Here is a 10,242-nt window from a genome sequence, read left to right on the forward strand (position 1 = left end):
ATTAACCAAATTCAATAAAAAAATAGTGATATGGAACCAAACTAGTCTAATTTTTTTTTTTTTTTTGAACTTTTATCTTGGGATCCCCCAATCTTGAAATCTTAGATCCGTCACTGGTAGTAGGATGATTTTAAGTAACTGATTATTTGCTTTATATGGGGATGACTGTTCCAAATTTTTTGGTTTCATTTTTCAAAAATATTAGAGATCGGTTTGAACTAGGCTTGACAATTTCTTGCATAACTCGTTAACTAAACACGAAATGATATGAAAATAACAAATTTTGAGTCCAACAGTTAACGAGTCGAGTCGTTATCGTGTCGCCGGTTAAGAATCCGATAGGATATCGTTTGCCAGATTGAAATATTAAGCATGACAATTTCTTGTATAACCCGTTAAACCGACACGACCGCTAAAAAATCGAGTCGTTAACAAAACGACACAACCTGTTAAGATAGCATGTATGACATGAACACTGTAAACACAATCAGTTTATCAAACCTAAAATTAGACATAATAAACCAATAATAATTTGATATCGAACATTCCGGCCAGTGGAAGTTAAAAACATCCGTTTCCAAGTGGCATGGAGTAGAAACCCACTAAAACAAAACAACTAAATTAATACGGGAGAGTAGACTACATACTTGGAATGTTCAAACCCCCAAGACCCAACCTCCAGCTCCCGGTATTCTTTAAACCAGCCACGCCGTCAGCTCACTCTTTCTCATTCACCACCATGCGGTGGCTGCCGCTGAGGTCCGGTGGACTTGGAATCGCCGCCGTAGCCTATGTGGCAGTCGACTACCTCCGCCACCTCTCACCCACTTGGCACGGCCGTCTTCAACCTGCGCTGCACACCGTACTCGCTGTCATTGCCGTCAGTCGGGTCCCTTTCTACAAGCACTGGACCTCTGAGTTTCGCGTCGTCTTTCCCTTCATCGGTTCCATGCTCTTTATGCTCTTGGCTCTTCTCTTTGAAGCTCTCTGCGTCCGCTTTGTCACCGCCGCCCTCGGCCTTGATTGGAACAGGTATTGTCCCTTATTCCTTATTCCTTATTCTTCCATTCACTCTCTCTCAATGTTTCTCTGTGCGTATTTTGATCTGCATTTTCTGCTCATTGAGCTTAAATACAAGTGACCCACATGTTTAATCAGTCAGAATTTCGAGTTCTCTACTTTATTTCGGGTTTTAAATTCCTAAACATTATGTGGGTCGAGTTTGATTGTGCTGTTTTTTTGGAAGTTCGTCTAAATATGGCAAAATCTGAATCATCTGTTGTGTTAATTGTGCTAATTTACTTACCAGATTTGGTCAATTTTGTGTAAGAATTAGTGCCAACATTTTAAGGATCTGATCTTACAATTTGTGCAAGGATTAGTGCCAGATTTAATGCTCATATAGATAATTAAAGCGAAAATGTTTGTTAATGGTATGTTTCTTGTGAGCAATTACTCTCAGGGAGATGAGTTTTTCCTTTTTTAGGGCTTACAAGGAGTTTGAACTCAGTTTCTACCCATTAATGCAAAGGGTAGTGCCATCCACATGCCCATGTTTTTTTTTTTTTTTTTTTTTTTTGAACAAACGGTATTATCTACACTAAGGAACAGGGGTGGGCTTAGCCTCCACAATGGCTAGCAATAATGTGGTTCATACTTGCCTTTGGCGAGAATTAAACCTAAGACCTCTCACTTACAAGTGAAGAGGAATACCACTCCACATACCCATGTTTACTTCTCACACACCCCTCTCAATTTTCGGCCGTTGGATCAAATGAATTGAAGAAGATCGATGGCCAAAAATTAACAAGGGTATGTGAGAGGTAAAAGTGGGTGTGTGAATAGCAGCACTTCCTAAAGCAAATCCTAGTGCAATACTGCAATGCCATTCCAAACTGAGATAGAGTGTGTAGGGAGCTGGTTTTTAATGAGTTATGATAGTAATTATGGTACAATTTTTGTATGGGAAATTTAGTTCCCTTTGTTCGTTGAGCAACTGTTTCAAAGTTTTTTTGTTTACTACGATTTGCATATAGTTAGGGTTTCAGCCCTTTGCCATGTAGCCCCGTGCGTCCTTGAGGCGGGCAATGTTGTACTAATACTTAGCATAATATGTATATGCCCAAACAAAGATTTAGGTAGGCCATCCCACGTATAACGCAAACTTAATTCTCTTAAAGGTTCTGCCTTTGTATGTTATTCTGAAATGTCTTTTCATATCTTTCAGCTAAGAAATTATCATATTGATTCTTCTAAACCTTTACACCGGATTGTCTTTGACTGTTATCATGAAAATGCAGTGTTATAGATTTTTGAATGAATAAATATCATATTATCTTATCAAGATTGGTTTTGTTGTATAATATATGTCAAGTGGTTGCATTCTTTTGTAGACCATGGTTGTGGCTGCCCTTTACGGGCTATAAAAATCTCCGCAACACTTGTTGATGACACAACCTTTCGGAGAACGTATTGAACATTAGGAGATACCGATGTTGGGTCTTCCAAAGACCACCCTTTGGGCTTATGGCAATCGAGTCAATGGGAGATCTGGGATTGTAGATACATTCCATCAGAATTAGTCAGCAATTAGAATAAAAACTGAAAATGAATTATATTCCACCAGTTTTAAATGCAAATAGTGGCACAAATCACATATTTTTATCATATATTTTGCAAATATAGCAGAAATTTGAACAAGAACTAAATAGATAGGAGATATAAATCACATAGCAATTCTGTTTTCTTACATGTAAACCTATGGTAGATACAACTTACCTAAACAATTGAGACATCTTTGATCCCTATAGTATTTTTGAGTTGAAGAAGTGAAATATTCCTGGCCCGAGCTGTGTCATCGACATTCAGTCAGGAAAGACTCGATAGGAGAGTGGGATGTAGGTCAATGCTGACTCTGATAAGTCAGTAAGAAATTTAGGAAAGTTAGGAAAAAGAAAAGGCCTACTGTTGGATGCTGGTTGATGGCTTTTCAGTCAGGCAAAAGTTCGATGGGCCAGTTGATTGGTGGCCATACAGTGAGAAAATGTTTAGAGGAATAAAACCAACTGTTACATTGAAGGAGGCTTAGGGTTACTATGGCCACACCTTCCTATATGGGAAATAAATAGATGGGATGGGTGTACCACAGCAACATGTATATGGTGTGTGCTTCCATTCCAATCAACTGTTTCCATATATCAATTTCTTCTTGGAATTTTTTTTAACTTATGCACAGCTAGGCACCTCCTTCATTTCATCCTTTAAAATCGTGCACAAAAGATTTGTTCGATACAAATGTCCCTGGTATAACTTATTTGTGGCTTCTTTCTCTTTGTTTCTTTTCCGGCTTGTTGTAGGGGTTCTTGTTGCTGCAGAATTTCAACTTGGGTTCTTGTTACTGTGCAAATGCTGCCTGTGGTATCTATTAATTTTGTTGCTGCTCACAACACCTTTAGAACACCTCGATAAGCTGCTCCTTAAGCTTCGCTCTTATACCTCTTTAATTATATCTTTGGACCAACAAGTATAAATTAAGTATAAATTGCCTTCAGTTGCTCCAATCTTTTAGTCCTTCCCATAAATGATCGTTAAAAGCTTTCTTTAAGCTTTCACCTAACAAGAAAAGGTTATTTCCTTCAATTACCATTTACCAATCAAGTTCTTAACTAGGTATGCAACTTTGCCTTATTTCAAATATCCACTGGGACCACCACTCTTTCTGGAAGGATTGATAGGGTTCTAACTTATCAATAAAGCGACTTAATGATGAAATAACAGAGTTGCTTGGTATTCAACCATAATTTATGTCAAACTCCCCCATATTGTTCGAGAACGCTAGCACATCCAAGAACTCAATCTGACTTGCATTTAGGGTGCTGACATACAAAACAATTTGTGCATCTATGCTCCACTTCTGCTAGCTCTTTGCTTGGATGTAAAAATGTGTGCTTCAAAAGCTGTAACTGTTAGGGAATGAACCAGCAAACAAGTGAGGAATGAGAAATTGGAGTATTCACACTAAGGACCTCCTGCAACCAAGGATCTAATACCATGTTAGGCGACCATGAGACCTCAAAAGCTTATGCTGCTAGGAGTTACAATGTAATGTAATATCAACCAAACAAAAGGAATCTGAAAAGAAAATACGCGGAAAAACATCATCTTGTAAATTTTCTTGTCTAATTTCCATGCGTAAGCAACATTTTTCATTTAATTTCTATTTGATAAAGGCCCTCGGCATTGTTTTTATAATTGAATGATTTAATACAATGACATGTAAGGTCTATCAGATGATTTGATGTAGTATGTTTTCTTGTATTTCATAGCATCGCTATAGGGAGGATATTTTTTTCATTTCTCATGCACTGTTAGCCATAGTTTTTAGTTAAGTATTTAATGAGAGTAAAACTGATTGTCTTCTTCATTTTTGGTACTTGACAGTCGTACATCTCCTCTTCCAGACACTGGCCAGTGGTTGCTTTTGGCACTGAATGAGAAACTTCCTCATACCTTAGTTGAAATATTGAGAGCCCGTATTATTGGACTGCATCATTTCCTCATGTTATTTATGCTGTTGGCTTTTTCCGTACTGTTTGACTCTGTGAAAGCTCCTGGCCTTGGACTAGGTGCACGGTACATGTTCACCATGGGTATTGGCCGTCTTCTTCGTGCCATAACTTTTGTATCAACTGTTCTGCCGTCTGCCCGGCCTTGGTGTGCTACTGCTCGTTTCACAGTCCCTTCATATCCTCATCGCTGGGCTCAGAAGTATTATGTACCATATGCTTCGGATTCTAATGCTATTCGTGAATTATTACGACAGGATATGGCCTTTGGTAAGTACTACATAATAGGTTCATTTTCTTCTCAAACTGACCCCTGGGTTTCATTGCCTCAATTGCAACTTCGGCCCCAAAAGTACCCTTTTTATCTGACCTTCTGACCCAAATTTGGGCTGATCTGGGAACGTATGAATGATTCCTAATATTGATCACCGCATGAGTTATACATTAAAAAGATGCTAACAAACCAAACTCTTTTCCCAATTCTCACGCATGGATGGGGTCCTAGATGGGCCTCATTTGAAGGACGGAGAAAAATATAGGTAAAAGAGTTGGGTTCTAAAGTACTTTCCTTTACAGTTTTCCACATTTCTAATGTTGCACCCTTTTCTACTGCAAATACATCCCCCTTTGAGGATAAGGTGGCTGTGTATGTTACAACATTTTTTATTTGTTTCCCTCAGCTGATACTGGAAAAGTACTTGCGGACTTCCGGCCAGATTGGGGTCGAATGAGCTTCCTAATAGAATTCTTGCGACCAACCGCGATGGATGGGCCATGGTATAATTTACTGAAGAATGCTGGAGGTGGCTGCAATGACCTCGTGTACAGTGGACACATGCTAGTTGCTGTATTGACAGCTATGGCCTGGACGGTACTGCCTAATGTGTTTTGAAATTTCTCTCCATTGCCATTTCTTGTCCAAGAAGCAACCTACTTGTGCTGCTGATTTTTATTTCTATGAATCCGATCGATTGTTGCAGGAAGCTTATGGTGGTTATAGCTCAGTTATCATATGGTTACTTGTCGGGCATTCTGCACAGAGAGAAATACGGGAACGTCACCATTATAGCGTAGACTGTGTCGTGGCCATTTATGTGGGAATCCTTCTTTGGAAGATGACAAGTTTTTGGTGGCCAGCCAAGGATGCATCCAGAGAAAGGAGGATTGCAATGCTTGAGAAGATTCAAAGTCGACTCACCCAAGCTGCCAAGGACTACGATGTAGATGAAGTGAGAGAACTTCTTAGAGAAGTTGAGTTGGGAAGTCAAGAGAGCCAGAATAACAAAGGGCCGAGCACGGGTATGTGGTTATTTGCTTGTGCCATCATAGTAACTGCCATCACCATTGTTCTTCTTGCCTTGACGTTGACAAGCGGTGGATAATTTCCGGGCATGATTTCTTTCCACGGTTTAGACGGTTAGACATACATCGTCGTTGCTTGTGTTTGTAGAACTTTGTGAAGAATTGTGTGTTGTACCTGGTTGAGATTTTTGTCACATGATATATGGAAAGAATCTTTTGAAATGTAATACATGAAGCTAGTGAATGATTACATTTTCTACTTAATTGATAACATTGATATTTTGTTTAAACGCACATCTCGGGTAGGCCTGGCAAATGGGTTGTATTTCTCGTATTCGTATTGTTTTTGTGTCATATTCGTTATTTTAACAGGTAGTGTCGTGTGAAGCCTGCTATCTTAACGGGTTTTTAATAGGTAATCCGAACTTGATTCATTTACGGGTCGTGTCGTTTTGTTTTAGATTTACAAGTCATACAAGAAATTGTCATGCCTAATGTGTAGATTTGACAAACGATATCTTATTGGGTTCTTAAGAAGTGATCCCATAGTGACCTGACTCGTTAGCGGGTTGATTCGAAACTTATTATTATCTTGTCGTTTCATATTTGTTTAACAAGTTGTACAAGAAATTGACAGACCTAGTCTCGAGTAGCTATTATGCATGGGTTGCATTGATGAGATACCAGATTCGACTCAATGCAGGTGAGAAGGATATCTGTGTATATATATTTACAATGAGTTTGGAATCTCGTCGTGGCTAACTAATGTGGTTAAGGAGCTATTGTGTAAAAAGATTAAAAATAATCTGGGCAAATGATCCATCTAAATTCTAATAATTAATCCAACAAAAAATAAGGTTGCAAAAATAATCAAAATAAATACGAGCCTATGTGAATTTTGTCACCTCATATTTTTAATATAACATTTTATAGTACGAACGTAGAAATTGATGTTAATCGAGTGGTGAGCCTCATTTTGATTTGGTGAAGGAGTGTGCAGTTTGCAGTAGCACGTGACGTCACAGTAACGTCCTCCGGGAACTCAGGAACAAGGCAAACAGACGATCGCCGAATCGTCTTCGATTCGGGTTCACAAGACTCAACCACCTCTCAAACTTATCATCCGTCCGATCAACATACTTTTGTTGTTCCAACAATCCAACGGTAAATAATTAAACACCACCATAGCATCATACACCCGAAGCAACACCACAATCTTATCTCCTCTCGGCGGGCCGGAACCGCAAGTGCTCTTCGCTGGAGCCTGGAAGTATTTGTTCGTATTCATTTTCTTTTCCGATTATCCAAACAGGAGCTAAGAAGAAGAATCCGTCGGACGAAATCTCACTGACCGGAGCGTCCAATCCAATGGCGATTTCCGTGACGGCGTCCGCGGTTCCTTGTCTCAGCTCTGACCGTATGGCTCGCATAGATGCGGCGGCGGCATCATCCTCTTCTTCTTGTTCAAAGCTGTCCTCCTCGACTTCTCTGCGATTTCCATCACACCTTCGACACGTTCGAATCGGAACACGGGACTCAAGGCCTCGGATTCTTCCTCCGGTAATCAATTTTCCGATTTTGTAGTTTCGCGGTTTGTTTGTTTCCCGAGAAAATCAAGGAAAATGTTTGAAAATTGTGAAGCTCGCAAGTTAAATTCCTTTTCTGAAATTTCTGTGTTTGTAAAATTTGAATTTAGGGAGCAAAGCATACAACTGGAAATCTTATCGTTATCATATTTATGGCAAGAAATCCAATTGCTTTGTATTTCTTTCCCCTTTCCGTTTCCTGTAAGTTGTGAGAAAACCAGATGGGTCGGTTTTTCGGGTTTTCGAAATTAAAGTCTTTTCGGGAGAAGAAAGATAATTCGTAGGAAAGTGCAAGCAAAGTAAACTGTTAGTGAGATACCGATAGCATGCTATAGAGCTTAAGAAGGACATGGAACTCCCTATTGATTGTCTTTGAAATGTTTCTATTTGATGTTGGCGCACTCACGTGTAGTTATCGGTAAACTAGTTTGGTATTGAACCTCTCCCAAATAATTCGAATTCACATTGTCACCCATATGGGGTATTAGGTTGCGAGAATCTGATTTACCCTACCGTTTGGGCATAAAGTTGGGAAGGGACAAACCTAGAAACAAAACTATTGAATGGGATGGAAGGTATAGATTATAACACTGGGATACTATCTACTAAAGATGTGAATGCTAGTGACAGTGAGGAGCCCATATTCGGGACCTTCGTGCATGGACTCACTTGTTCTTTAATCATCTAATCAGAAGTCAATTATTTGTACCAGTCAATCAACGGTCCTCCTATCACTACTCGCTGTGCCCCAAGTTACAGGTGCCACTTTCCATTGAGGATGATATGACTTATCACTTATGTAGTTATCCATCTGGACAATGTTGTGACAGTTTCGAATAGCTGTGTTTACTCTTTCCTTGCTGTCTTTGGAATATTTGGCCTATATAGCTGAATTACGAAGTTTGACCGAATTGGTGATACGGTACTTGCATGTATATTTGAAAAAAAAAATTAATTTTCGTAGGTTAAAGCAAAGAAGCAAACATTTTCCTCCTTCGAAGATTTGCTGGCTACCTCCGAAAAACCCGTGTTGGTTGACTTCTATGCAACCTGGTAAGCTTTGCTTGTATATCTAATCTCGCTTCTTATTTTGTTTATACAGAAATTCTCTAATATCAAAAGTGAATGCTCATAAAGGTGCGTCTCTCATGTGTGTAAGAGAATAGCCCTTTATTTAACCTATCTGCAAGGGCTTACGAATAAATGGTCCTATAATCCTATGAGGCTGTATTACCATTCATCTATGATTCTGCGTAGGATCCATTACTTTTAAACTACTATGACAGTTTGCATCATTGTAATTATTGTTGTATTGTCAGTTAAACTTTTAGTTCCTAAACAACGTGATAGCTATTCACCTTTTAGGTTTTCCATCTCTCTCTGTCTTGCCTTGAAAGGAAGTATATAAGGGTAGCACGGACAATTAAGTAATAACATGTGGTTGACAGGTGCGGTCCTTGTCAGTTTATGGCACCTATCCTCAATGAAGTCAGTATTACGCTGAACGACAAGATCCAGGTTGTGAAAATTGACACAGAGAAGTATCCTAGCATTGCTGATAAATATAACATACAAGCATTGCCTACTTTCATCATATTTAAGGATGGAGAGCCATTTGACCGCTTTGTAAGTTGAATTTGTTCTCTTTTTTCCTTTGGGAGATAATTATTATGTGTCTCTTGTAGGCGATCAAATACCTAGCAATGTGTGATCTGTCTGATAACATATTGACTGCAAGCTTTTCGTTCAGCCATAATATGGAGGGGTATTGTTAATGTTGTTATGCTTTGCTGTTAATTCCACTTTTTAGATTTTGTAAGATATCGTATGCACATGCATCGGTTTCCAATTTCGTCAGGTGTGTTGCTTCGCATGCTTTTCTTCTTCTTTTGTTTGGTTTTGATTCCGAAATGTTGAATTTGAAGGATGTATGTCCTCTTTGATCCAAAATATTAAATAAGATAAATATTGTATGTTCTCTGTGCATGTGTTCAAGCCACTGCTAGATTAATCATAACCGATTCACCATCATCAGTTCGATTTTAAACATCTTTGATGATTTTGCTTTCATTACTTGCAGGAGGGTGCTTTGACTGCTGATCAGCTTGTCGAACGAATAGAAACTACTTTGAAAGTTAGGAAGTAGCGGGTGAGCTCTATAATATTCACGAGTTGAGAAAACTCTTATAGCAAGCTGTTCTTTCTCTGCTTCCCCCTCCCCACTTTCTAACCCTTCCCTTTTCTTCACTCTTCTTTTGTTGGTCCAGCTTCTCAGGTTGAACCGAATCGATTCAGCCGCATCTGAGGGGATATGGATTTTATGAAGAAAGGCACTGGAAGATCAGTCGTTCTTGGATGTTCCTCTGCTTTTTTATGTTTTGTATGTAACTGGCTTGTACCAAAGCTATGAGACTTTGTTCATCCGATTGGTGTAATTGCGCGGTTTAAGCTTAGGAAAAATAACTTCACGATGTCAGTTTCTTTTGTGATATACACAACCACGTATTAGTTGCATCAGATTGAAACCCATGAATTGGAAAAATTAATGATATTCGGCGTTATTAATCGCCTTCGGGACATTCATTTCATATGTGATGAAATTTATTCTAGGCTTGTTTAGTTTGGCACGGTTGGAGCTTGAATTGGACATTCAGTTACTGCTTGCTTTGATACCATGTCAAAATTAGTCACTAACTAACAATGGCTTATCAAATGAAGAAATTATTTCGGCATGCCTCCTTTCAATTTTGCACTCCTGTTTACCTCACAAGCGCACGAGTCAATTGTAG

The 10,242-nt window shown here is 39.0% G+C and overlaps 2 protein-coding genes across 2 annotated transcripts; both read left to right on the forward strand.

The window, feature by feature from the left end:
* The first annotated feature begins 544 nt into the window (after positions 1–544).
* LOC137728992 (protein PHLOEM UNLOADING MODULATOR) lies at positions 545–6,157 on the forward strand. The gene is made up of 4 exons (XM_068467809.2): positions 545–1,032; positions 4,441–4,835; positions 5,246–5,436; positions 5,546–6,157. The coding sequence occupies exons 1-4, from the start codon at positions 653–655 to the stop codon at positions 5,945–5,947; spliced, it is 1,368 nt and encodes a 455-aa protein (XP_068323910.2). The 5' UTR covers positions 545–652; the 3' UTR covers positions 5,948–6,157.
* Positions 6,158–6,840: 683 nt separating this feature from the next.
* LOC137727621 (uncharacterized) lies at positions 6,841–10,030 on the forward strand. Its single transcript, XM_068466446.2, has 5 exons — positions 6,841–7,427; positions 8,418–8,506; positions 8,902–9,079; positions 9,534–9,602; positions 9,721–10,030. The coding sequence occupies exons 1-4, from the start codon at positions 7,236–7,238 to the stop codon at positions 9,597–9,599; spliced, it is 525 nt and encodes a 174-aa protein (XP_068322547.2). The 5' UTR covers positions 6,841–7,235; the 3' UTR covers positions 9,600–9,602; positions 9,721–10,030.
* Positions 10,031–10,242: the final 212 nt, after the last annotated feature.

The sequence above is a fragment of the Pyrus communis genome, chromosome 10 (genome assembly GCF_041283825.1).
Source record: "Pyrus communis isolate YQ-2024b chromosome 10, ASM4128382v1, whole genome shotgun sequence".
Taxonomy (NCBI): Eukaryota; Viridiplantae; Streptophyta; class Magnoliopsida; order Rosales; family Rosaceae; genus Pyrus; species Pyrus communis.

Bases quoted from the DNA above. Each gene is read 5' to 3' on its own strand.
- LOC137728992 (XM_068467809.2), top strand. From the start codon at position 653: ATGTTCAAACCCCCAAGACCCAACCTCCAGCTCCCGGTATTCTTTAAA. The intron at 1,033-4,440 runs GTATTGTCCCTT...GGTACTTGACAG, and splicing joins CTCGGCCTTGATTGGAACAG to TCGTACATCTCCTCTTCCAG. The intron at 5,437-5,545 runs GTACTGCCTAAT...CGATTGTTGCAG, and splicing joins TGACAGCTATGGCCTGGACG to GAAGCTTATGGTGGTTATAG.
- LOC137727621 (XM_068466446.2), top strand. From the start codon at position 7,236: ATGGCGATTTCCGTGACGGCGTCCGCGGTTCCTTGTCTCAGCTCTGAC. The intron at 7,428-8,417 runs GTAATCAATTTT...TAATTTTCGTAG, and splicing joins GGCCTCGGATTCTTCCTCCG to GTTAAAGCAAAGAAGCAAAC. The intron at 8,507-8,901 runs GTAAGCTTTGCT...TGTGGTTGACAG, and splicing joins GTTGACTTCTATGCAACCTG to GTGCGGTCCTTGTCAGTTTA.